Source organism: Lithobates pipiens, unplaced genomic scaffold (genome assembly GCF_037356315.1).
Source record: "Lithobates pipiens isolate NorthernLeopardFrog02 unplaced genomic scaffold, aLitPip1_a1.2 Scaffold_18, whole genome shotgun sequence".
NCBI classification, from domain to species: Eukaryota; Metazoa; Chordata; class Amphibia; order Anura; family Ranidae; genus Lithobates; species Lithobates pipiens.
Window position 1 is genome coordinate 163,745,727 of NW_027507758.1, and position 24,332 is coordinate 163,770,058.

Genomic DNA, 24,332 nt, shown 5'->3' on the forward strand with positions numbered 1-24,332 from the left:
TCTTTCCTTTCTCCCCATAGTGTTATGTAGTATAGATATTATTATGCAGTCAGCTGTGTTCCATTGGCATGCTCTGAAATGCGTTGTGTTTCCCCTGCTTGCTGACATCACATGCTGTTTCCACGAGCCGATCGTCACTTTCCTCTGTTGGATACAGCCGGTTTTCTCCCCGGCTCCCTGTGGCTTTTGCAGCATGGGATTGTAAACTCCTGGAATTATGCCTCTGACAATGACTACATCTCCCTGTTAATGTTGACCCATGTAGAGCTTCCTTGCACTATTACTTCTTTTTTATTATTGATTAAAACACTTTAACTCAGAGGCACTCTCCTATCTTTGTTTTTTCTCTAATGCAGGAATAGTCAAAAAAATTAGTAAGCAAGAATTGATCAGAAGGAATCACAGGAACCGGAACCGACTCCATTTTGGAAGTGGAGGAAAATTGTCATGACAAAGCGTCAGCCCTTACAGTCTTAGTACCGGGTAAGAATGAGACAATGTAATTGAAACTAGACAAGAAAAGAGCCCATCATCGCACCCTTCTGGGAGAGAGGCGTTTAGCCTCAGACAAAAATGTGAAATTCTTATGGTCAGTCAGAATGAGAACTGGCACAGTGGTACCTTTGAGGAGATGTCTCCATTCTTTCACCAGTCTCGAAATTGCACTCCGCAGGTGACAATTTCTTGGAAGAAGAAGAAGACACAAGGATGCAGAGCGCTCTCAGAGGTAAAACAGTGACACAGAGGGGCGCCAACTCCTGTCTCAGAAGCATCAACCTCAAGAATATAAGCTAACGTAGGATCAGGATGTGTCAACACAGGAGCAGAAACAAAGGCAGTCTTGAGACTCTCAAAGGCCTTAATGGACTCCGGAGACCAATTCTGTGGGTTATCGTCCTTTCTGGTCATATCAGTCAGGGGCTTGACCAGAGATGAGAAGTTACAAATAAACTTAAGATAATAGTTGGCAAGGCCAAGAAAACACTCCAGAGGACGTAAACCCAAGGATCAGGGCAACTTTAGAACTGCTGAAAGTTTCTCGGGGTCCTCAAAAAAAACAGCTGTGGAAATGACAGGAATTTAACCTGTTCACGATGGAATTCGCACTTCTCCAATGTACAATAGAGATTGTTCTCTCTTCGTTTCTGAAGCACACGACAGACATCTGTGTGGTGGCTCTCCAGGGACTTGGAAAATATGAGGATATCATCGATATAAACCACCACACATAACTACAACAAATCTCAGAGGATATCGTTAATAAATTCCTGGAAAACTGCAGTGGCATTACAAAGGCCAAAAATCATTACGAGGTACTCATAATGGCCTGTTCTGGTATTAAACTCAGTTTTCCACTCCAAAAATTGCCCCACGACAACAAATATACCCATCATTCCAAGTCCATGAAGGATGGTACCCGCCCCTATTTTTTGTTATCTTTTAGATTGAGGCACTACCTTATATTCTGCAGTTTTCCACTCATCATCCTCCTTAATCCTCATGAGATTGTATGCCCCTCTCAAATCAAGCTTTGTGAAAACCGTTGCTCCCTTGAGGCGGTCAAATAACGGAGTTATTTGACCGCCTTAAGGGAGCAACGGTTTTCACGAAGCTTGATTTGAGAGGGGCATACAATCTCATGAGGATTAAGGAGGATCAATGAAATCGGATAGGCATTCTTAATCATCAAACAATTGAGACCCCTATAATAAATACAAGGTCTCAGTTCACCACTCTTCTTCACAAAGAAGAAACCAGCACCAGCAGTAGATGAGGATTTGCAGATGAAACCTCGAGAAAGTGAGTCTGCAACATACTCCTCCATGGCCTTATCCTCCAAGACCAACAAAGGGTAAACCCCCGCCACGAGGGGTATGGCATCAGGTTGAAGGTCAATTACGCAATCATACAATGGATGTGGAGGCAAACTACCAGCTAGAAATCGCTAAAATCGTGGTACTCCTCCGGCAGGAAGGAGGGTGAAGAGGTGCACAGGACCTTGGCTACCTTGTGGAAGCATGTCTTACTGCATTGTGACGACCAGAAGAGAACCTCAGCATGGAGTCAATCAAAAGAGGGGTTGTGCCTTTGTAACCAAGGATAATCAATAACCAGCATAAACTTGGGTGAGGAAATAAATTGTAAATGGATTATCTCATGGTGAAAAGCCCCTATGGCCATGGCCAACGGAACAGTCTCATGAGTCACATGGGCAGGCTGTAGAGGTCTCCCAATGGCAAATGGAGTGTCATGCAGCTGCAGCAGAATCGAGTGCTTCAATACAAAGTTAGCATCAATGAACAGGCCTGCCACCCCAGAATCGATTAGAGCCTGTATTGTGATGGACGACTCAGCCCAAAAAAGGGTAACCAAAACCAGGGGGTTATACTTCTGGATAACTGGGGACAAAACAACGCCACCTTTGGTCTGTCTGTGACAGGACCTCAAGGTTCGGGCGTTACCTGGATGGGTAGGACGAGACTTCAAAAAGTGACCTGTCTGGCCACAGTAAAGGCATAATCTATCCCTCCTCCTAAGGGTTCTCTCATCCACATAAAGACGCGTAAAGCTCAAGTGCATGGGTTCATCTTCACTGACCGACTTGGTACCAGGAGGCATGGGAGGTGAGGGAGGCAAGGGTGGGACTGCAAAGCTCAGAGACAAATGTACAGGAGGCTTCCGCAAGTCTGAAGTCAATGAGGATGACAAACGTGATCAACTTCTCCAGCTCAGTGGATATATCTCGAGTTTGCCCAGGCCAAGTCCCCCTCAGAAAGCAAAGCTATCACAAAACCTACTCTGCTTCTGTCCATGGGGAAACTCCTGGGGCAGCATCTCAAAGTATATCTTAACCTGGTTGAGAAACCCTCTGCATTGGCCTGGATCGCCTCCAAATCACTGGAGAAGCGGAGCGGAACCAGACATACCTCTTATAGAGGCAATACACGAGGTGGGTGCCTGCACAGAGACTGGAGCAGCAGCAGGGACGGCCTGCAACACAGGTTGTACCAGAGAAGCCACAGCGGGAAATTCCAGGTGAGCCATGCGACTCAGGAGCATTTGTAATGCCATGGCAAACTGATCCATGCAGTGATCCTGCTCATCCAATCTGGAAAAAATATTGCCATCAAGTGGATTAACTACATGAATTCATGGCCTTCGTCTACTGTCAGAAACCATGAATCAGATTGAGACAGAAGTACAGTTAAATCACACTTGTTTAATAGTAAAAGTAAATAGAACAAATGTAGTCAAAAGATAGCCAAAGCAAGTCTTTAACAGGAACGCAGGAGATAGTCACTGTTGAGTCACTGTGGAGATATAGGAGATGGAAATTAGCTGGCAGCTGAGCGGCCAGCTCAGAGAAGGAAGGGCTGAGCCCAGCCCTGACAATGTTGCATAAACATTAAACCCACAGCCCTTAAAAAAAATATACTATATATAAACATCTTGGTACCCTTTACCCCAGGGGAAGAAAAATTAAGAAAAATATCTATAAAGCACAGCAAGGAAAAAATGTCCCCCCCAGATGCAATATATACCAGAAAATTCAGACTTACATCCAGACTGTGGGAATGTGGACACAAACATAATGGTAGTGTTTCCAGTTGTCTTCCAAGGAGAAAAAGAAGGGCTCAGTGGCCCCTTTCTTCTTATATCTCCCACCAAACATCTGCATCACACATCTGCAGAGGTGATGACATCACAGACATACAGTGCAAGTGATGTGATCATACACTGAAAATGTGCTTTGGGATGCCAATCTGTATCTCAGGGGTAGAAAAGCACAATTTTTTCTGACATTACCTAGTCAATATATATGTGCTATGTGACGCAGGTATATTGATGACATCATTGTCATATGGATGAGTAAAGAATCACTGAACTTTTATGTATTTGAGTGCTGTAATTCCTGTTTATGTTTAATAGGTTTTATGTGTAGACCTATGTTAGCAGGCATGATTTCAGTCATTACATTTTCTCTTTTTAACTTTTTCTAAATAAAAATGTATCTGTTGTTTTAATTTGTTACTAAGTGTTACTTGTATTATTAGGTACCTTTAACGTCCCGTATCTCCAAGCTTTTTCTATCTCTCTTAAACTTTGGGATGTTGGTACCATATATTGTAGCTATGGAACTAATCTTTATCCAATACTTTCAAATATGAGTTTATGAGAAAGGTGAAAACCAGCGTTTCAATGTAAATTTTGGTATAAACAGAATCTAATTTTCAGGTCTGGTTCTCTATGTCAACTATGAAAAAAAATTAAAGAGGTGCTCCAGGCTCCCCCCCCCCCAAAAAAAAAAGAAGTCAGCAGCTACAAATACTATAGCTGCTTACTTTTAATTGAAGGCTACTTACCTGTTCAGGGACCCAGTGATGTACTCACATGAACCGATTTTTCAATCAGCTTCAGGTGCAGGTGCTGGCATCTCAAATAAGGGAAATAGGCAGTGAAGTCTTATGACTTTACATCCGGTTTCCTACTGTGCATGTGCGAGCCAAGACAAGCCTCATGAATGGTCCCATAGTCTTCTGGGATCTGTGATGTATCCCAGAAAACTGCAGGAGAAGGAGAAAGAGGGAAACTTCTGGATCAGATCGATGCTGTGCATCTGACTGAAAGCAAGAGTGGGTACCTGTCAAAACCAGGTAGCCGCTCTCTCCACCCCTCAAAAAAGTGTGAAATGTGTCAGTGGAAGGGGGAGGCTGCAAACAAGCAAAACTTCCCCTTTTGAGTGAAGTTCCACTTTAATAACATACACTTATTTAAAAATAGAGCCACAGAGAGCCTTTTACAATCATCTATTTCTCATCCCCATCTTTAATTAAATCAGTTCATTATAGCCAGTACCTTAAACGTTGATGAAACAGCTCAAATGACCAAGACTTTAAGAACAGAGAAGAATAAACGACTTTATATAACATACAGACTTAGATGTAGAAGCTATAGCAGTAGAAGAAGGCACATTTATGAGCCACCATCCAGAACAGGAAGGATTTTATATTTAAAAACAAGTCAGCGGGTTTATTTTTCTATGTCATTATTTTGTGGGCATATAAAAATGCTACACACAGCAGGGGCAAGGGATCTAACCCTTAGGGACTTTTAAGGTGCTGATATATCATAATAGAAACGATATCAAGAAAAAGAAAATAGAATAAAAATAACACCAATTTTTATTATACACAGAAGATACAAAACAATGTAAAAACATACATAAAAACACTGAATCACATTCTTTGATTAAGAATTTTGATACAGTTTATGGAGCTTATAAAATATACCACTTAACATGTTTCGCTCCTAAAATGAGCTTCCTCAGGAGTAGTTGGTATATCTAGTAGCTAAACTACACACCATATTGGTAATACACCTGTACGTCCCATTCGACTTTGTTATGATATGTTGAGATCAAGGTCAGAACCCAAAAGTTGATGCAAGGACGGTCCATATCAGAGGTCATAGGAAAGCTGCCAAAAATAGGACCTAGATCTAGTAGCTCAGTAGGGACAAGGCTCAGCACATATGAACTTGCTGGTTCAAATTCAATAGTTGAAACATACTGGCAATCAGTGAACAAAAGTTCTGCTGGAAACACAGTAGAGTCTGCTGGGTCACAGAGTTCAATCTCTTAAATTGGCTTAAATTCGGCCATTCAGACCGCCATTGCTCTGCCTGTCTGTTGTTTGCAACTGAAGGAGATTGAACTCTGTGACCCAGTAGACTCTACTGTGTTTCCAGCAGAACTTTTGTTCACTGATTGCCAGGGGTTCCTGTACATCTGCTTTTCAGTGCACTAAGTACGTTTCAACTATTGAATTTGAACCAGCAAGTTCATATGAGCTGAGCCTTGACCCTACTGAGCTACTAGATCTAGGTCCTATTTTTGGCAGCTTTCCTATGACCTCTGATATGGACCGCCCTTGCATCAACTTTTGGGTTCTGACCTTGATCCCAACATATTTTAACTAAGTCGAATGGGACGTACAGGTGTATTACCAATATGGTGTGTAGTTTATCTACTAGATATACCAACTACTCCTGAGGAAGCTCATTTTCGGAGTGAAACATGTTGAGTGGTATATTTTATAAGCTCCATAAACTGTATCAAAATTCTTAATCAAAGAATGTGATTAAGTGTTTTTATGTATTTTTTTACATTGTTTTGTATCTTCTGTGTATAATAAAAATTGGTGTTATTTTTATTCTATTTTCTTTTTCTTGATATCATTTCTATTATGATATATCAGCACCTTGAAAGGTTAGATCCCTTGCCCCTGCTATGTGTTCTTTTGTATAATTTAGGGGATGTGGTCCTAACAATCATCCAAGGTATACCTCCTTTTTGTATATTGATATAAAAATGCTACTTAAAAGTTCAAATGCAAAGATATTTGAAAATGTGCCATTTGTTTTATCATGATAGTTCAGCTTTTTGTTAAGATATGAGGCAAACCAATGCTAAAAATTTAGATCCATCTTCTATATTGCTATATAGCAAATCATAAGATCAGTTTGCCCATTAAGTCGCATTTCCACTTTTAGAAAGATACCATAAATAAGATGATACAGGGCTAAAGCTCTTCTACAAATCTGAAGAAGTCAATTTAATAAAAGCTCCTAAACATTGAACACTAAGAAGGATGAAAAATCCATGATTATAAGGGAGCGGATTTACTGTGGAAAGGAAAAAATGTTAGGATGCTAGTATTACAGTTTTTGGTGTACATATGTATAGTGCCCATACAGTGCTTACAAAATAGGTCCAGAAAAGATCTCTTAAACCTTAGTCCTTTGTTGGATAAAATGCTCAAAATTGATAAGCTTGATTATATACAGTAATTTCCAAATGACCCTCCTTATATTTTAATTGCATACACACCTTTAGCTGTCCCGTAGATAGTATTAATATTTCCTTTAAGAGAATATTAAATTAGATCCCGCATAACTACAGTTTTTAAGAATTGTGTCTAACAACCTGGAAAATTCTACCAGTGTGAGTACTTAATATTCTTTTAGGTTTGCTTCTTTCAAAGTAGTTGCTTACTCTACTGACACATTATAGACTGCTGGGACTCCTAAATTATCAAATGTTACTAAAAAGCAATAATGAGAAAATTAATTTGCAAATCTGAATGAACAAGTTATTTTTATTTTTTTATTCAGCTGCATATATGCAAAAACATTTAATTGAATGCAGAGAATTGTATAATTTATGGCAAATGGTTGCCTGGCATCGTGAATTGTGTGAGCCTCTGCAGAACATATAAATCTGCATTTCAATAAACAAGAGAATCAAAGATTATTTGTATTTGATTACCACCACTAAGAAGGTTTTATGATTTCAATGATGGAACGGAGAGGTGGGAGCTAAAACGTGCTTCTATGTAATTCTGATGAATGGAGACTTTTTTTTTTCAAATCAGTCTTTCCTTAATAACTCCAGAATGCAGCTGATCTTAAAAAAATCACCTTGTAAAACAGCTCACAAGTAAAATGCTTTTTGCTATAAAGATATTTAGTCGCATTTCTACTTTGTGCTTACCTTCATTAGTAGGCAAAGGACCAAATATCTGTATTTAGCCTTGAGCAATGCACCTCTGGAAATGATGTTAGCTCTCTATTCACCTATTAAAGAGGAACTGCAGTCTGCTCACATAATTTGTAATAAAAAACTTCTTTGCCATTCTGAAGCTTCCCTCCAACCACTTGCTGCAGAAATCTCCCCTCTACTAAGTCTGGCTACACTAACTAACTAACTGAAGGAAATGTCTCCCTGTCAAGACACAAACAGGAAAAAAGGAAAACAAAACAGGTGTCCTAAAGTGTATCTAAACCCAAAAACAAAAATGAATATAGTGCAGTTTACAAATCCTTAAATTTGGTGGCTGCCTTAGCTTTCTCTTTAGCCTTTTTTTTTTAATTCTCAGTTGGTAATCTGGCCAGTAACACAATTCTTGTCTTAACCACTTCCCGACCAGCGCACGACGATGTACGTCGACAGAATGGCACGGGCAGGCATATTGGCGTACAGGTACGTCCAATATTCAATGCCGCCCTGCCATCCCGATCGCCGCGGGCATCCCCGCGATCGTCTCACGGAGCGGCCGAATGGAGGAAATGCCGAGTAAACAGCATTTCTCCATTCTGCCTAGCAACTAGTGACGCTGATCTCTGCTCCATGTGATTGGAGCAGAGATCAGTGTTCACTAAATGAAAGCCCAACCCCCCCACAGTTAGTAACACACCCCTAGGAACACTTAACTCCTACACTACCACCCACTGGTTAACCCCTTCACTGCCAGTGTCATTTACACAGGAATCACTGCATTTATATAGCAGTGATTACTGTATAAATGACAATGGTCCCAAAAATGTGTCAAAAATGTCCGATGGATCCCCCACAATGTCGCAGTCAGAATAAAAATCGCTGATCGCCGCCATTACTAGTAAAAAAAAAAATAATAAAAAATTATTAATAAAAATGCTATAAAACTATCCCTATTTTTTAAACGCTATAACTTTTGCGCAAACCAATCAATAATCGCTTATTGCGATTTTTTCTACCAAAAATATGTAGAAGAATACGTATCGGCCTAAACTGAGGGAAAAAAATGTTTTTTTATATATTTTTGGGGGATATTTATTATAACAAAAAGTAAAAAATAATGCGTTTTTTTCAAAATTGTCGCTTTATTTTTGTTTATAGCGCAAAAAATAAAAACCGCAGGGGTGATCAAATACCACCAAAAGAAAGCTCTATTTATGGGAAAAAAAGGACGTCAATTTTGTTTGGGAGCCACGTCGCACTACCGCGCATTTGTCAGTTAAAGCGACGCAGTGCCGAATCGCAAAAAGTGGTCTGAGCTTTGACCAGCAAATTGGTAGGTACGGTCTGAAAGTGGTTAATTGGTCCCACTGTATGGAAGAGCAACAGAAACACACTTGGACAGCAGCATTGTCAATTTGGGGAAAGGGTAGTGGTACAGTAGATGCCCCAAATAAATTTAGATAGACTTGACTAACAAATTGAAACCAAACTCCACATAATACATTTTAAGCAGCCTACAGCTACAGTGCATTTTTTTCTTTTTGGGGTAAAGGTTTTACATAAATGAATAAAGCTGACTATATTAACACCCTTCATTTATGGTAAATGATCTCAACTCTCTAACTGCCACGTTTTGCTGGAGAGTTTAGGCTGTTAAAAATAACAGACTTACTGGCAGGATCAACAGGAAAAAAGCCAAAGCCAAAGGAAACAATAACTATGTAACCACCACTTTTAGGCCCCAGTCAAACTGGCTTGTGATGGCAGGTGATGCGCATTTGCAAATATATATATATATATATATATATATATATATATATATATATATATATATATATATATATATATTTTGCGCATTGTTACATTAATGGGATGCCCCTACACATATAGGGCACCCCATTAATTTGAATGGACTGCGCTATATGCAACCAATGCATCATAGCAGCTCATGTAGCTTTTTGAGTGTTGGGCTTTGCATGTTTTTTAACCACACAGTTTGACACATTTGTAAAGCATTTTTCTGTGTGAAAAACGACACATCTCCTGCGACGCATTCAAGGTGCCAATTAAAGGAACCACAAGTGTGGCATGCATTTTTCATGCATATCAGAAGCAAATGCAAAATTGCTCAATTTTCTGTACATCTGCTAAAAGTTATGACATGTATTTAACCTTAAAGAGTGGTAAGCTGTAATATATTACATTTTTACTTATGGGTTTAGATGCAGTTTTTACTTTTTTTTCTACTCTAGTCAAAACTATATAAAAAAAAAAAAAGAACTTGGCTATACATACATTTTAAAATACAGACGATATCATTGCTGGCGGTTGTTTGACTAGTAAGCTGAGCTACAACTTCCAGTACTTTCTGAGTTACTGACCCGTTTCAAATGATTTTTGGGTCAGTAACTAAAAGCAGTGAAGCAAGACAATGAGCATTTTTCAGGAGATGTCTGAAAGGTTTTGTGTTTCTGGTTTTGCTGTTGGTGGAAGAGGAAGCACTGTAAGCCAGCACGGGTTTTCGGCATTGTACGGTTCTGAAAGTCTAGCAAATGAAGCTTACTGGTTGGAGGACAGAGCACAGAGATAGGTGATTTCCTCAGTGAGCTGTTTATCTTTTACATCCAATCACAGTCTTGGTCACTTGACCAGACTATATTGCTTTGACTGCAGTGGAGATAAATAAATGACCAAGACATGGTTAAGAGGTCTGGCAAGGGTATCTGAATTAGCCAGGAAGGCTGATTTGGGTGTAGCAGTCCTGGAACTGGAAGTCCTGCCTTTGGAAGATGGGAAGGAGCAGTCAAAAGGAGAATAAGATTGCAGCCCAAACTGAACAGCCATGAATCACAGTGAACAGCTGTTTCTTGAAGTGAGGGCCACTGATCAGCAAAGGTGAAAGGCTTCAGTTGAGGTCATTGAAGGCCTTCTTGTAATTATAGGACAAGGGCAATAAAAGTAGATAACAAGTCCTAAAACTGACAATTAGGTGTAGAATTACTGGTATGCTTTTGTTATAATTTGAGAATGCTGAAAGGTGAGAATGCTGAAATGTTTAATACTGTGTGCCAAGGTTAATGCTATATGTGTTTCCCTAATATAAAAATAAAATGACGTAAATGGCAAATGCTTTGAAAGTTTTAGATATCCATATAATAATATATTAAACATTTATTGATGTATATGTTACCTTGTATACTTCTTTTGAAGAAAGCCTTACAGCCCTCACATGACCAGACTCCATAATGATACCCAGATGCATAGTCGCTACACACTGCACAGTATCGTGTCTCTTTACTGGATTCCATCGTCGGTGTTCCTTTATCATTAGTTCCAGTTATCCGATCTCTTCCATTCTGGCGTCTGCTGTCTGAACCTGATCTGGAAGCATAAAATGTAATTTTTTTTTAGAAATAACAGTTTTAGGCTGGTAGATATATATATATAAAAAAAAAAAAAAAGATTATTCAAATTATATATAACAAAGGAATTGTGACCTGAAGCATCCACTGGGGCATGCCTCCATCCCTTATTATATTACAAGAAAAAATGGCAATTGTCATGGGACTTTGAATGAGGCAAGTCACTGTAGAATTACATAAAGTAAAAAAAAGTAATCAATTTATTAAACGATCATATTCAAACATTGCATAATAACAGTTTCCATTATAATAAACACATGTATTAAAAATGAAGAGCCAATATATAAATTCATGATGAGATAAATGCAATTGTTCTAGTACAGGTGAGTATATACATTAAAAATAAGGTTAGCAAGAGTCGTATTCATATCTTGGCAACCTAAGACTCTACGTGTTTCATGGATCGCAGTTCAATTCATCAGGAGTATTGATGCAAGAATGTATATGTCAGCTCATTTTAGTTGCGAAGCCAGCATCTATAAGGTAACATATGTGCGGGACAAATGTCTATCCCGGGGATGTGGCGGAAGAACCCCACCAACTCGAGGGGAGAGATGGAGGATGGGCCAGATATCCAAGGTGTGGTCCATAAAAACTCAAGGATTAAAGAGAAATATCTAATACATATATATATAATACCCAAACAGATGTGTAAAGTGCCATGTTGCAGAAAATGATTCCTGTGCCCCACTGAGTGAAAGAAAACTGGAATATGTTAAGGAACTAATTGGCCATTTGTGAGAATGTGAGCAGTAAATAGGGACTGGTCTATCGTATTTCTAGCTGTACAAGAATGGAGTGCACTGTAACCATGGGAACTTTAAAAACAAAATCGCTGCTCCAGTGACATTTGACTTCTTCCATTTTCAAATGAATATGCTGAAGGGGTGGCCTCAAAGGAAACTGTACGTGCCCAGAGACCACAAAGGTGCCACAAATAAGAGAGATGTAGGTTTTCAGAGCTTTGGAACCTTCTAAGCCTTTGTACACATGGTCGAAAATTCCGACTGAAAAACCAGTGTCAATTTTGAGGACTCTCAGGTAAAAGAAGCGCTCAGAAGAAGCCAAATACTATGTTAGGCCTTGAGGAACATCTCATTCTGTAGTGGTAGCATCACAGGCAAGAAGTAAACTTACTTGTACACAGCATCTGCCGCACACTTTAGTAGTAGAAGACATTGAAATAAAGTGATTGTAAAGGCTTTGTTTTTGTTTTTTTGTTGTTTTGTTTTTTGTTTTCTTTAATAATAAGCATGGTATGCTTATCAGAGTAGCTCTGATCATCCTCTTCTGGGGGTCCCTCGCAGGTGCTCTTGGCTACTCTTCTTCTCATTCGTGTTGGTTTAATAATGAGCTGGGTTGTGTGCGTCTATAGACACACACAATGTGGCTCAGCCTGGCCCCCTGCTCTCTTCTCACAGGCTTCAACTGACAGCAGCAGGAGCTGACAAATTTTTGGTGAGAAGGGGAAAAAGAGCTGCTGCATATGGGCACAGCGTTGGATCGAGATCGGTTTCAGGTAAGCTTTTTTGGGGGGGGAGGGGGGGGCTGAGGGAGAAGCTTTTGAAAAATGTTTTACCTTTAATGCAGATAATGCATTAGGGTAAAAGTTTATCTTTACGACTTTAATGTTGAATGTATTTATGTATTCTTACTGTATGCATCTTTTCAATAAAGCCTCAAGAGCAGGGACGAGCTTTATGTTCAAGCCGAACTCATGTTCCACTCGAACATTGTCTGTTTGCCAGTTCATAAACGGGTGACCCCGCCCCCCTCTGACAACATGGGGAAAGCCATAGGGAAGTCCCCGTGCATCAGAGGAGGGTGGGGTCACTGGGTGGCCCGGCCCTCCGTTATTTAGGAAGTGTCAGAAGAATCTAAGCGTCACACGGCTGAAGACTCCCACAGAGGCAGATCGTGCGGACGGCGCGGAGAAGAAGCCAGAGCAAGATGCAGGACGAGAAGAGCGGAGGAAGAAGAAGATGGAGAAGAAGAAGTTGGAGAAACAAGATGAACACGGAATGAAGACCAGAAGAAAGAAGATGAAAGAGGAATTTAATAAAGGACTTGTCAAAAACTCTCTTGTCTTTTTTAACCTTTTTGTCACTTTTTTTGTGAAATGGTAGGGGTACATTTGTACCCCATTACCAATTCACACGGGGGGGGCAGGGATCTGGGGGTCTCCTTGTTAAAGAGGGCTTCCAGATTCTGATAAGCCCCCTACCCGCAGATCCCCACAACCACTGGGCAAGGGTTGTGGGCATGAGGCCTTTCTCCCCATCAACATGGGCACAAGGCTACCTCAAAGCACCCTCCCAATGTTGAGGGTATGTGGCCTGGTACGGTTCAGGGGGGGGCGCTCTTCCCCCCTCTATTCCTGCAGCCTGCCAGGTTGGTTGCTTGGATAAGGGTCTGGTATGGATTTTTGGGGTGACCCTACGTCATTTTTTTTTAAATTTTGGTGCGGGGTTCCCCTTAAAAATCCATACCAGACCTGAAGGGCCTGGTATGGAATTTAGGGGGACCCCCACGCATTAATTTTTTTAATTTTGGTTCGGGGTTCCCCTGTGGATAAATCCCCATGTCGTTTTTATCAATTAACTTTTATGTGTATTGTGGACCGACAATTCGTTGTAGCCGCGAGTAGTTTTAAATTACTTTTTTTCCTTTAGAAATGTCATACTGTTCTAAACACGGGAAACATGAGCCCCTTTAGAGGCATACTATAGACACCCCCCAGGTACGAAATTTAAAGAAATATTACACTTTTATTGTTTCACTTTAACCGCTTGAGATCCGCACTGTAGCCGTCATGCTTTGCCAGGACTACGTCTATTGACGTCATCCCGTGCACGAGTGGCCTGCGTGCCCCCTGAGGGGCGCGTGTGGCACGCTCTGTGAACAGCGAGTCTATGAGACTCGCCTGATCACAGATCGGAGCAAGGGATCAATCCTGACCCCTTACCACATGATCAGCTGTCAGCCAATGACAGCCGATCATGTGATCACAACAGAACCGGTAATCGGCTATTTTTCCTCCTCGCGCTGACAGCGAAAAAAAAAGCCGATCACCGGCGGCCGTAAGAGGGACTTCGGTCCCGATCACGGGGAGCTGGGGCCAGCTCATCAGTGCCCACCTGCCCCCTGCCAGTGCCACCTAAATATAGGAAAAAGTGCCACCCATCAGTGCCACCCATTAGTGCCCATAGTGCCACCCATTAGTGCCCATAGTGCCACCCATCAGTGCCCATAGTGCCACCTATCAGTGCCCACAGTGCCACCTATCAGTGCCCACAATCTGCCTCAACAGTGCTGCACCTCAGTGCCACATATCGGTGCCCATCAGTGTCACCTACCAGTGCCCATCAGTGCCCAGCAGTGCCGCCCATCAGTGCCCAGCAGTGCCACCTATCAGAGCCACCTATCAGTGCCCATCAGTCCCATCTATCAGTGGTACCTATCAGTGCCCATTAGTGCCAGCCATCTGTGCCACCCATCCGTGCCACCCATCAGTGCCATCTTATCTGTGCCCATCTTTGCCCATCAGTGCCGCCTTATATGTGCCCATCAGTACTGCCTCATCTGTGCCTATCGGTGCCACCTTAACTGTGCCTATCAGTGCCCACCAGTGCAGCCTATCAGTGCCCACCAGTGCCCCCTCGTCAGCGCATTTCAATGAAGGAGAAAAATGACCTGTTTGCAAAATTTTATAATAAACCATTAAACATGATTTATTTTTTTGGCATCTTTTTTTGTTTGTTTAGCAAAAAATAAAACTCCCAGCTGTAATTAAATACCACCAAAAGAAAGCTCTATTTGTGGGGAAAAAAATGATAAAAATTGAATTTGGGTACAGCGTTGTATGGCCGTGCAATGGTCATTCAAAGTGCATCAGCGCTGAAAGCTGAAAATTGGTCTGGGCAGGAGGGGGGTTTAAGTGCCCAGTAAGCAAGTGGTTAAGCATTATTAAAATCACTGCTCCTGAAAAAATGTCTGTTTTAAAAAAAAAAATTTGCATTGATAAATGGCCCCTGGGGCAGGACTCAGGTCCCCAAACACTTTTTATGACAATACCATGCATATAAGCCTTTAAAATTAGCCCTTTTGATTATTCATGTTCGTGTCCCATAGACTTGAATGGTGTTCGAACAAATTTTTTGCCTGTTCGCATGTTCTGGCGCAAACCAAATGGGGGGGGTTGGGTGTTCAGCTTATCCCTACTGAAGAGTTGTTTATACAATCTGCTTTATTAAAGGAGAGGAGGGTGAAATTGCATCTCAAGCTGTACACTGTCACAGGGTAATGTGTAGCTAGGACAGAACAGTGAAACAGTGGCTACCCAGCAGATACAGGACAGCGACTACACAGTGGTTTGCTGCCCTGTCATTTCAGTCAACTGCATACTGCAATACAGTGTTCTTTTCTTGGTAAAGAACATCAACAAAGAAAAGTAGCAGATTATGGCATCGTCTTAGAAAACAAGGTCCCGAGTCTTTAGTCCCTCTAAATCCTCAACCAAAAGTAATGCATAAGCCAGTTTCGAAAGTTTGAGCAGCCTATGCTAAGATGAGAAATGGAAAAAGAATAGCTAAAGGTTGACAGGGCACAGCACAAGGTGTCCTTAGAAATGCAAAAAAAGCACACTAAAGCTTGTCATACATTATACATGTTTCTAAAGGAAAATTAAAGGAAAATTATACAAGAATATTTATAATGTATCGCTAGCCTTAGAGGCTAAGAAATTATGCTTTCAGACTCAGAAAGCATGCTTAGAAGCTGAGAAGGTGCAGCAAGAGGCATCTGTGAAAATGTATAAATCACACTTACTGACTAAGAAAATACACAAGAAAGCACTCTTAGAAGCATCCCTAGAAAGGCTTGCAGCTGGCTTAGCTTAAGCAAATTCACCAGAACCCACTTAAGATCCTGACAGTGGACTTAGCGCATGCATTGCTCCTGGCCCAGAGCTTTAAGCCCAAGGGGCTCTGCAACAGATTTCAGAGAATATTTATCAACTTTAAAAGCTAAGTAGCAACCCTCAAGAAGAGGTAATAAAATATATTCTAATGGTGACAAGCCAAAGATGCTGGATGGCCCCACTGCAAATTAGTGACAAGCCTTAAGTCTGCAAACAAAGACATCTGGACATCTGGTTACAAAGGATGGGGAGATGGCGAAGGTATTGAATATACTGCAGTGTTTGTCCTCATGACACATCACAGGAAGCACCCTCATGGGTAACAGAGGACAGAATTTGAAATTGGGAAAGACTAGACTAGAAAACTAGACTTGGGAAACTTACCATTAATAAATCACCGGGACCAGATGGCTTGCACCCGAGGGTACTTAGGGAACGCAGACAAGTAATTGCTAGACCATTGTTCCTAATTTTTACTGACAGTCTACTGAATGAAATGGTACCAGCTGGTTGGAGAAAAGTCAATGTAGCACCAATATTTAAAAAAGGGCCAAAATACATCCATGGGAATTACAGACCAGTTAGCCTAACATCAATAGTATGCAAGCTCTTGGAGGGGATGATAAGGGACTATATACAAGATTTTAGTAATGAAAACGGTATCATTAGCAGTGATCAGCATGGATTCATGAAGAATCATTCTTGCCAAACTAACATTCTATGAGGAGGTGGTCTGCCATCTAGATAAAGGAAGGCCTGTAGACGTGGTGTATCTGGATTTTGCAAAAGCCTTTGACACAGTTACCCATAAACTTTACTGTACAGTAAGGTCCGTTGGCATGGATCATAGGATGAGTACATGGATTGAAAACTGGCTACAAGGACGAGTTCAGAGGGTGGGGATAAATGAGGACTACTCGGAATGGTCAGGGGTGGGAAGTGGTGTCCCCCAGGGTTCTGTGCTGGGACCAATCCTGTTTAATTTGTTTGGGGTGGTCTCAGCGGGTAGCATCGATAGTTTCAAAAAACTATTAGATAAGCACCTGAATGACCACAACATACAGGGATATACAATGTAATACTGACATATAATCACACACATAGGTTGGAATTGATGGACTCATGTCTTTTTTCAACCTCAACTACTATGTAACTATGTAACAAAAGATCAAAGCAAAGTGACTCCCCTTATGACTGTCTTCTCAAGTCTGCAAATTATTCTACAGGATCAGCATCCATACTTGAGTGGTATGACAGGCCATCTTAAACCAGATACTCTTAAAAGGCATCTCTCCTCTCTACAAAAGTGCAAAAACAAGAACTTTGTATTTTTTCTGATGCTTCTGCAATAGCTCCTGTTGTCTACTTTAAAACTGTGGGCATCAAAATACAATGCCTTGTAGGATTTGTTAAGGGAAAAGCAAAACTAGCTACATATACTAAGCACACTATACCCAGACAAGAACTTTGTGCTACAATTTTAGTTGTTAGGATAGCTTAAAGCAAATGTAAAGGTAAATAAATAATAAAAAAAGAAAAACAAACATGTCCATACTTACCTGCTCTGTGCAATGGAATTGCACAGAGCAGCCACGAACCTCCTCTTCTTGGGTCCCCCACCGGTGCTCCCAGCCCCTCCTCTCTGTCCAGTGCCCCCATGGGAAGCAGCTTTGTGCATTCTCGCTCCTGAGCCCCACTGTTGCGTCCATTGACACAGACAGCTACAAAACAAAAGAATAACCCCATAGGGACTTTATAGACAAATTCTGAGACAGTATCAATGTGAAGTGAGGTCAAATCAGCAAACTTTATTCACAGACAATAAAAACGTAATCCAACAAGTTACAATTATGTTAGGTCAGTTTAAAATCAAATTGACAACCATACATTGTATTGATAATCAATCCTGATGCTCTTACACCTGTTTTGAAATATATAGCAATTCCTTTTTAAAATGCAGTTCCACCCAGAAATGGAACTTCCGCTTATCCGGTTCATCCCCCCTCCAGTGTCACTTTTGGCACCTTTCAGGTACAGTACATGTCCAATACAGGTGTTTGCTCCCACTTCCGGCAAAAGATTGCCGCAGTATCCGCAGCCATCTACGTCATGTCCGGCCCCTCATCTGTCCCCCACTGTCTTCTGGGAGACACACAGGTCCCAGTTGACAGCAGGGACCAGCCCGAATGCACAGCACGACTCATGCATGCGCAGTAGGGAAACAGGCTGTGAAGCCGCAAAGCTTCACTTCCTGATTCCCTTACTTAAGATGCTGGGCGCCTCCACCCGGAGCCGAGGGATGGGTCGGTTCGGATGAGGACATCGCGGGCGCCTTGGACAGGTAAGTGTTCTTATTTTAAAAGTCAGCAGCTGTAGTATTCGTAGCTGCTGACTTTAATTATTTTTTTGCAGGCGGAACGCCGCTTTAAAAGGAGAACAAGCGCAGGGTGCAATAATCTAAAAGTACAATAGTACTAACATCAATACACATAATATTTAAAGTTTTACAACAGGTATGTAATGCAGGTGCAAGAAAAATACATCATAGCATATATATATATCATACTCACAATGTGAAATTGTGTTTAACAGTATAGCAGTCATCCCCTGGATGTGCCCCACTGCCTTGTATCGACCAGTGGGAAAGGGGAAGCAGGGAGGGAAAGGAAAGGATGGGATGAGAAAGGGAGGGGGGAGTTAATGCCTGCACTGCCATAGTGCCGGTGCCTACAAGGACCACCCCAAAAAAAAAAAAAGGGAAGGAGAACCCATTGCGTATCTAAGAGTTAAATGAGTGTATAAAGAGTAACATAGATAATAGCAAAAAAATAATAATTCATGGGTCATAACTCCATGTATCAGCCAGAACCATACATACCAGAATGGATGGCTGATGGAGACCAAACAATGGATAATATTGTAAGGGGGTATGGAAGAAGAGAGTGCTGGAAACCCAAAAAGGAGTCACACTCAATATAGAAAAGGAGTAAAGCAGCCTCTACTTACATCATGTAGTTATGCTGAGCAGCATGCAATTGATCGTATCAGGAGATAGATGCCCCCATGTGCCACTGACGATTCCTCCTTATATGTGAAGCACATTGACAGACTCCTCCTCCACGCCTCTGACATAAGGAGCAGGGGGAGAGGAAAGGTGAGGCAGACAGTCTTTCCTAATGTGTAGGGCTTTGGGCGGACTGGAGGCTGTATGTGCCCGGCAGTCCCCCGGCCACACAGACAATGGGACTCGATCCCGGCCCCCATTCCCTCTTCACTGGCTTTTATTTAAGGCACTGGGAGCCAGCTGAGAAAAAGCCTATAAAACTTTCTGGCTATTATCACATCCCTTCTTTGATTGTGCTGCATGCTCATTATCAAATCAATCAAGGACTCTTTACAAAGGGAGCTTTTTGAGCTACTGGCTGTGGATATTCAGAGCTAAATGCTGTCCTAAATGTATTACAAAAGATGGCCAATCGTCTAGCTAATAGACACAGTTCAGACCCTGGCCTTGATGTCTTTGGCTTCTCGGTCTGTGATCACACAGAGAGGGGGTCATACAAACAGCAAGCACCGGGCATCTATATTCCCCTTCATTAAAATACAAAGCGCTTCAGGTCCAAGCAAATTAGTTGAACTGGTGTATTTCACAGACATGTGTGAAGCTGTCTTCTATATTCTTACACTGTAGCATACCATGATAGATAGGGCAATCTGATGTTGTGCACAAATAAACAAAACCACAAAGTGAACTGTGTATTTCACAAGGCCAGTGTGCTCTGTGGTTTGTTTTGTTTAGTCATATTCGCCTGCATGAGCATTAGAGCTTTTCCGCAATGAAGTTATTGAGTCTAGAATTACTTCCAGCTTCATAAATACCCTTTGACATTTCATTTATTTCTGGGGCCCTGTAAAACATACCCACTCAAACAGAGGCACTAACTTTGTTGGTGCAGCCAGGGAAATGCATATCTGTTCGAATATATAACATCTACACTTTGCATCCCTTCATCGAGTGGGAAAATAATAAACCTAATTTAAAACCTGATGACATTGTTCTTGTATAAGCCCTTGTACACACGGTCGGAGATTCCGACAACCAAATCCGTAATTCCGACGGATTAAATCCGGAAGAGGTCCGGAAGTGATGTTGCATACACACGGTCGGACTAAGTGTTCGGAAAATCCAATTGTACATAACGTGATGACGTTATTTCGTTACGACGGGACTACGTTCAGGCTATTAGCCAATAGCTTTGGCCTAGGAATTTGATCTGTGCATGCGTGGCACTTTGTCCGTCGGAGTAGGCTACACATGATCGGAGTATGTCCGATAGGAGCATTTTGCCAGCAAGTTGGAAAAGTTGGTCCGTCGGAAACAGTCTGATGCAGACCACACACAGTCGGAATATCCGACAAAACAGTCCGATAGGAAACATTCTGATGGAATCTCCGACCGTGTGTATAAGGGCTTAAACATATGAGTGGCCTCTAGGCCTTGTCACCCAAACTCTTTCAAGTAAGGATGGCAGAGTCAGAAATGTTAAAATTAAAGTTTGCAGGAACAAGAAAAGAAAGTTATTTCTCAGACCAATCTCTGAATTAATCTATTGTCACCTGAGGTCTTAAAGTGGGAGTAAACTCATACATGACTTTTACTATATATACTATAATAAATGTCAAAAATAGGTGCCCCAGGACAACGTCATCTGTGCCGAAACAACGTAGGGAGAAGCGGCATGCTGATGTCACCAATTGAACGCAAAGTCCCAGAAGCAACGAGCAGCTATTGAGAGCCAAATGGCTCGACCATTTTTTGACACGTTATTTTTATCTACAGCAATTGTAAGTGCAATCTTGTTTTTTAACCAATAAATATTTTAAGGATTTACACTATGGAACTCCCCAGTACCGGCAGCACTCATGCAGCCCCAGACCATGACAATCAAAAACCCACCATGCTTGACTGTAGGCAAGACACACTTGTCTTTGTACTCCTCACCTGGTTGCCGCCACACACGCTTAACACCATCTGAACCAAATAAGTTTATCTTGGTCTCATCAGACCACAGGACATGGTTCCACTAATCCATGTCTTAGTCTGCTTGTCTTCAGCAAACTGTTTGCGGGTGGCTGTGTGTTGAGTTATTTTGAGGGGACAGCCAATATATACTGTTATACAAGCTGTACACTCACCACTTTACATTGTAGCAAAGTGTCATTTCTTAAGTGTTGTCACAGGAAAAGACAGAATAAAATATTTACAAAAATGTGGGGGGTGTACTCACTTTTGTGAGATACTGTATATCAAATTGATTTGGTGAAGGCATATGTGTCACAGAGGTGGAAAACGTGGTTTCCTGGAGTATATTGGGGAGCACTGGAGTTTGGTGATAAAGTCTCACAAGTACATTGAAGAATACTGATTATAGATTTTTTTTTATATGAGGACAGTGCATGTACTATAATATAGCTAAGCCAGTTTATTGTATTTTTTTTATTAAAAAAAGTTTAATATATTTATATTTACATAAGCACTTTTTTCATTGTAGCAGCAAGGCATTAGTATTTATTTATAAACTATGAATGTATGAACACACATTAGGTGCCAGCAGCAGCTTCACTTATTTTTGCAGTTTGATTTGAGTTAAATGTGATTTGGTGGATTTGATATCATTTGGTTTTAATAAGTAAGCCTTTTTACTAATTTTTGTTTTTGACATATTTGGTGGTAGCGCAAGAGTATTTTATTAATTCAATGTATTGTACGATGCTGGAATGCATGAAAAAGTTTATTGCAAAAGTAAATTAACCCATAGAGATGGGCCGAACAGCCCCCTGTTCGGTTTGCAGCAGATCCAATCATTTGAAAGCACTGCACTTACTAGTCTCCTGTCAGCTTTGTTTTAAGTGTTTTTTGCCAAGTAAGAGTTGCATGTTATTTATTTATTTTTTTATAATTTGACATCTTCTAGTCAAAAAGCATAATGCAAACAATGTGCTCAGATATTTAATTTCTGCCAGATTTTTAATGATGCATAAAAGTTTACACAGAAAAATTGAGTTACTGCTTAAAGTCAGGAAGTTCTCTCTGCAAGTTCAGACTTTTCTTTTTATTGACATCTAAGAATGAAATTTGCCTTCATGGGAAAACCTTCAAAAAATCCTTCACTGACCGAGGTACAGACCTATAAATCAAATGTATCCTCATACATTTGTGGTACTTAAAATGTTATTTATTAATGGGAGTTTTGCTGTAGATGTTGGATGACATAAGCATATACAAAACAGACATTTATAGTTTATTTCTAACATGTAATAAAATAAATATACTAAGGCAGTAAATTTTAACAATACGAATGAAATGAACTCACTTTGACTACAGAACAGATGGTCAGTTGTGTCCAGAGTATGAAAAAAATGAAGTTGTTAAGAAGATATCTACAATAGAGACGGACCGAACACCCCCCTGTTCGGTTTGCACCAGAAGTTCTGACCCAAACGGCAAACCCCATTGAAGTCTATGGGGCCCATTTTAAAAGGCTATATGCAAGTAATTGGCCATAAAAAGGGTATGGGGGCCTACATACTGCCCTGGAGGACATGGTACTGCTCTGGGGAACATGGGGGAAATGTAAAAAAAAAAAAAAGATTGTTTTTACAGGAGCAGTGATTTTAATGATGCTTAAAGTGGTTGTAAACCCTTACAAACCACTTTGACCTACAGGTAAGCCTAGATTAAGGCTTACCTGTAGGTCCAAGAAATATCTCCTAAACCTATATGGTTTAGGAGATATTTGCCCAAAAACAGGCACCGCTGTCTACGGCGCATGCGCCGTAGACAGCGGCGCGCAGGCGCACTGAGCGCGGCATACTCAAGGACAGAGCTGCCGCGCGTGTCGGCTCCCGTGCGCATGCACGGGAGTGACGTCATCGCGGCTTCGCCGAATGACAGCGGCGGAGCTGCGAGACCCACCAAGAAGATGGATGCGGCAGACTACAGGGGACAGCGGCGACTTCGCTGGCTCCTGTGTCAGGTAAGTGACACATAATGGACTACTATGCAATGCATAGTAGTCCATTATGCTTTGCCTTTGCAGGGAATGAAAGAGGAAGTAAACTCATCAGGGTTTACTTCCTCTTTAAAGTGCAACAATAAAAATAAAAAATGCCTTTAAATATAGTGCCTGGGGTCCCCTTAGTCTGCTTGTAAAGTGGCGCCCCTGTACCATGGATAGACCCTACTGCAGCAAAACTGACATTTCTAAATAAAAAAAAATGAATCAAGCAGCATTTAAATTGCCGGAAATACAATAGCATTACCAGAAATAAAAAAAATGTTTAAAAAAAGTTGAAGGAAAAATTCCACCCCAAATAAAAAAAAATTGGCATGGGTCCCCCCCAAAAAATCCACAACAAACCCTTATCCAAGCATGCAGCATGGCAGGTCAGGTGAGGGGGGGACAAATAAGGACTCCCCCTCCTGAATAGGAGGCCACATGCCCTCATCATGGGGGGTGGGTGCTTTGGGGCAGGAGGGCTCTGCTCCCATCCCAAAGTGCCTTGTCCCCATGGTGATGGGGACAAGGGCCTCATCCCCACAACCCAGGGCTGTGGTTGTGGGGTCTGCAGGCAGGGGGCTTATCGGAATCTGGAAGCCCCCTTTAACAAGGGGGCCCCTAGATCCCAGCCACTCCTATGTGAAGGCAGTTTTTGACAATTCCTTTATTAAAAATAAAAAATTGTCCCCCGATGTAAATCCACCGTCAAACAGGATGCCGACACCACTTCCGGAGCCAAAAAAAGAAAAAAAAAACGCTCTGCCGCCAACTAAGGCAAACTGCCAAATGCCTGGCTTGCCGTTTCACAGTTCTTATATAGGTAAGGGCAGGGCCACCAATTGATATCACCTGGTGGTGCTACCCCTTTGTGACATCACCAACCCAGCATCACAAGGGGGGGTGGTGCATCAGGTGACACTTTTTTGGTGAATGGATGGCTCATTGGTTGTTAACCACTTGCTTACTGGGATTTTTATTTTGGGCACAGATAAGGCGGCACTGATGGCCACTGATGGGTGGCATGGATGGGTGGCACGGATGGGGGCCATGGATAGATGGCACTGATGGGCACTGATAGGTGGCACTGATGAGTGGCACTCATGGGCACTGATAGGTGGCACTCTGTTTACATCACGTGATCAGCTGTAATTGGCTGAAAGCTGATCACATGGTAAGGGGTCAACCCCTTACTCCGATCTGTCATCCAGTGAGTCCCATAGACTCGCTGATCACAGAGAGCGCTGTGCGTGCTATTCACTGCACCCTAATTGGGCGAAGCTGTGCAGTACGCAGTGCATTACAGGGTGTTCGGTGTTTGCTGAACAGGCTCAGCCTGAACCATTTGCCCAACTCCAATCTAAAACGGCCATAAA

At 41.6% G+C, this 24,332-nt stretch overlaps 1 protein-coding gene across 1 annotated transcript in view; it reads right to left on the bottom strand.

Annotated features, from left to right (window-relative positions):
• The window catches only part of ESR1 (estrogen receptor 1), a 515,033-nt gene that overhangs the window by 212,574 nt on the left and 278,127 nt on the right, over positions 1-24,332 (bottom strand). The window contains exon 3 of the mRNA XM_077486339.1: positions 10,749-10,939. Coding sequence (XP_077342465.1) covers positions 10,749-10,939 — 191 coding nt within the window. The remainder of the gene's footprint in view (positions 1-10,748; positions 10,940-24,332) is intronic.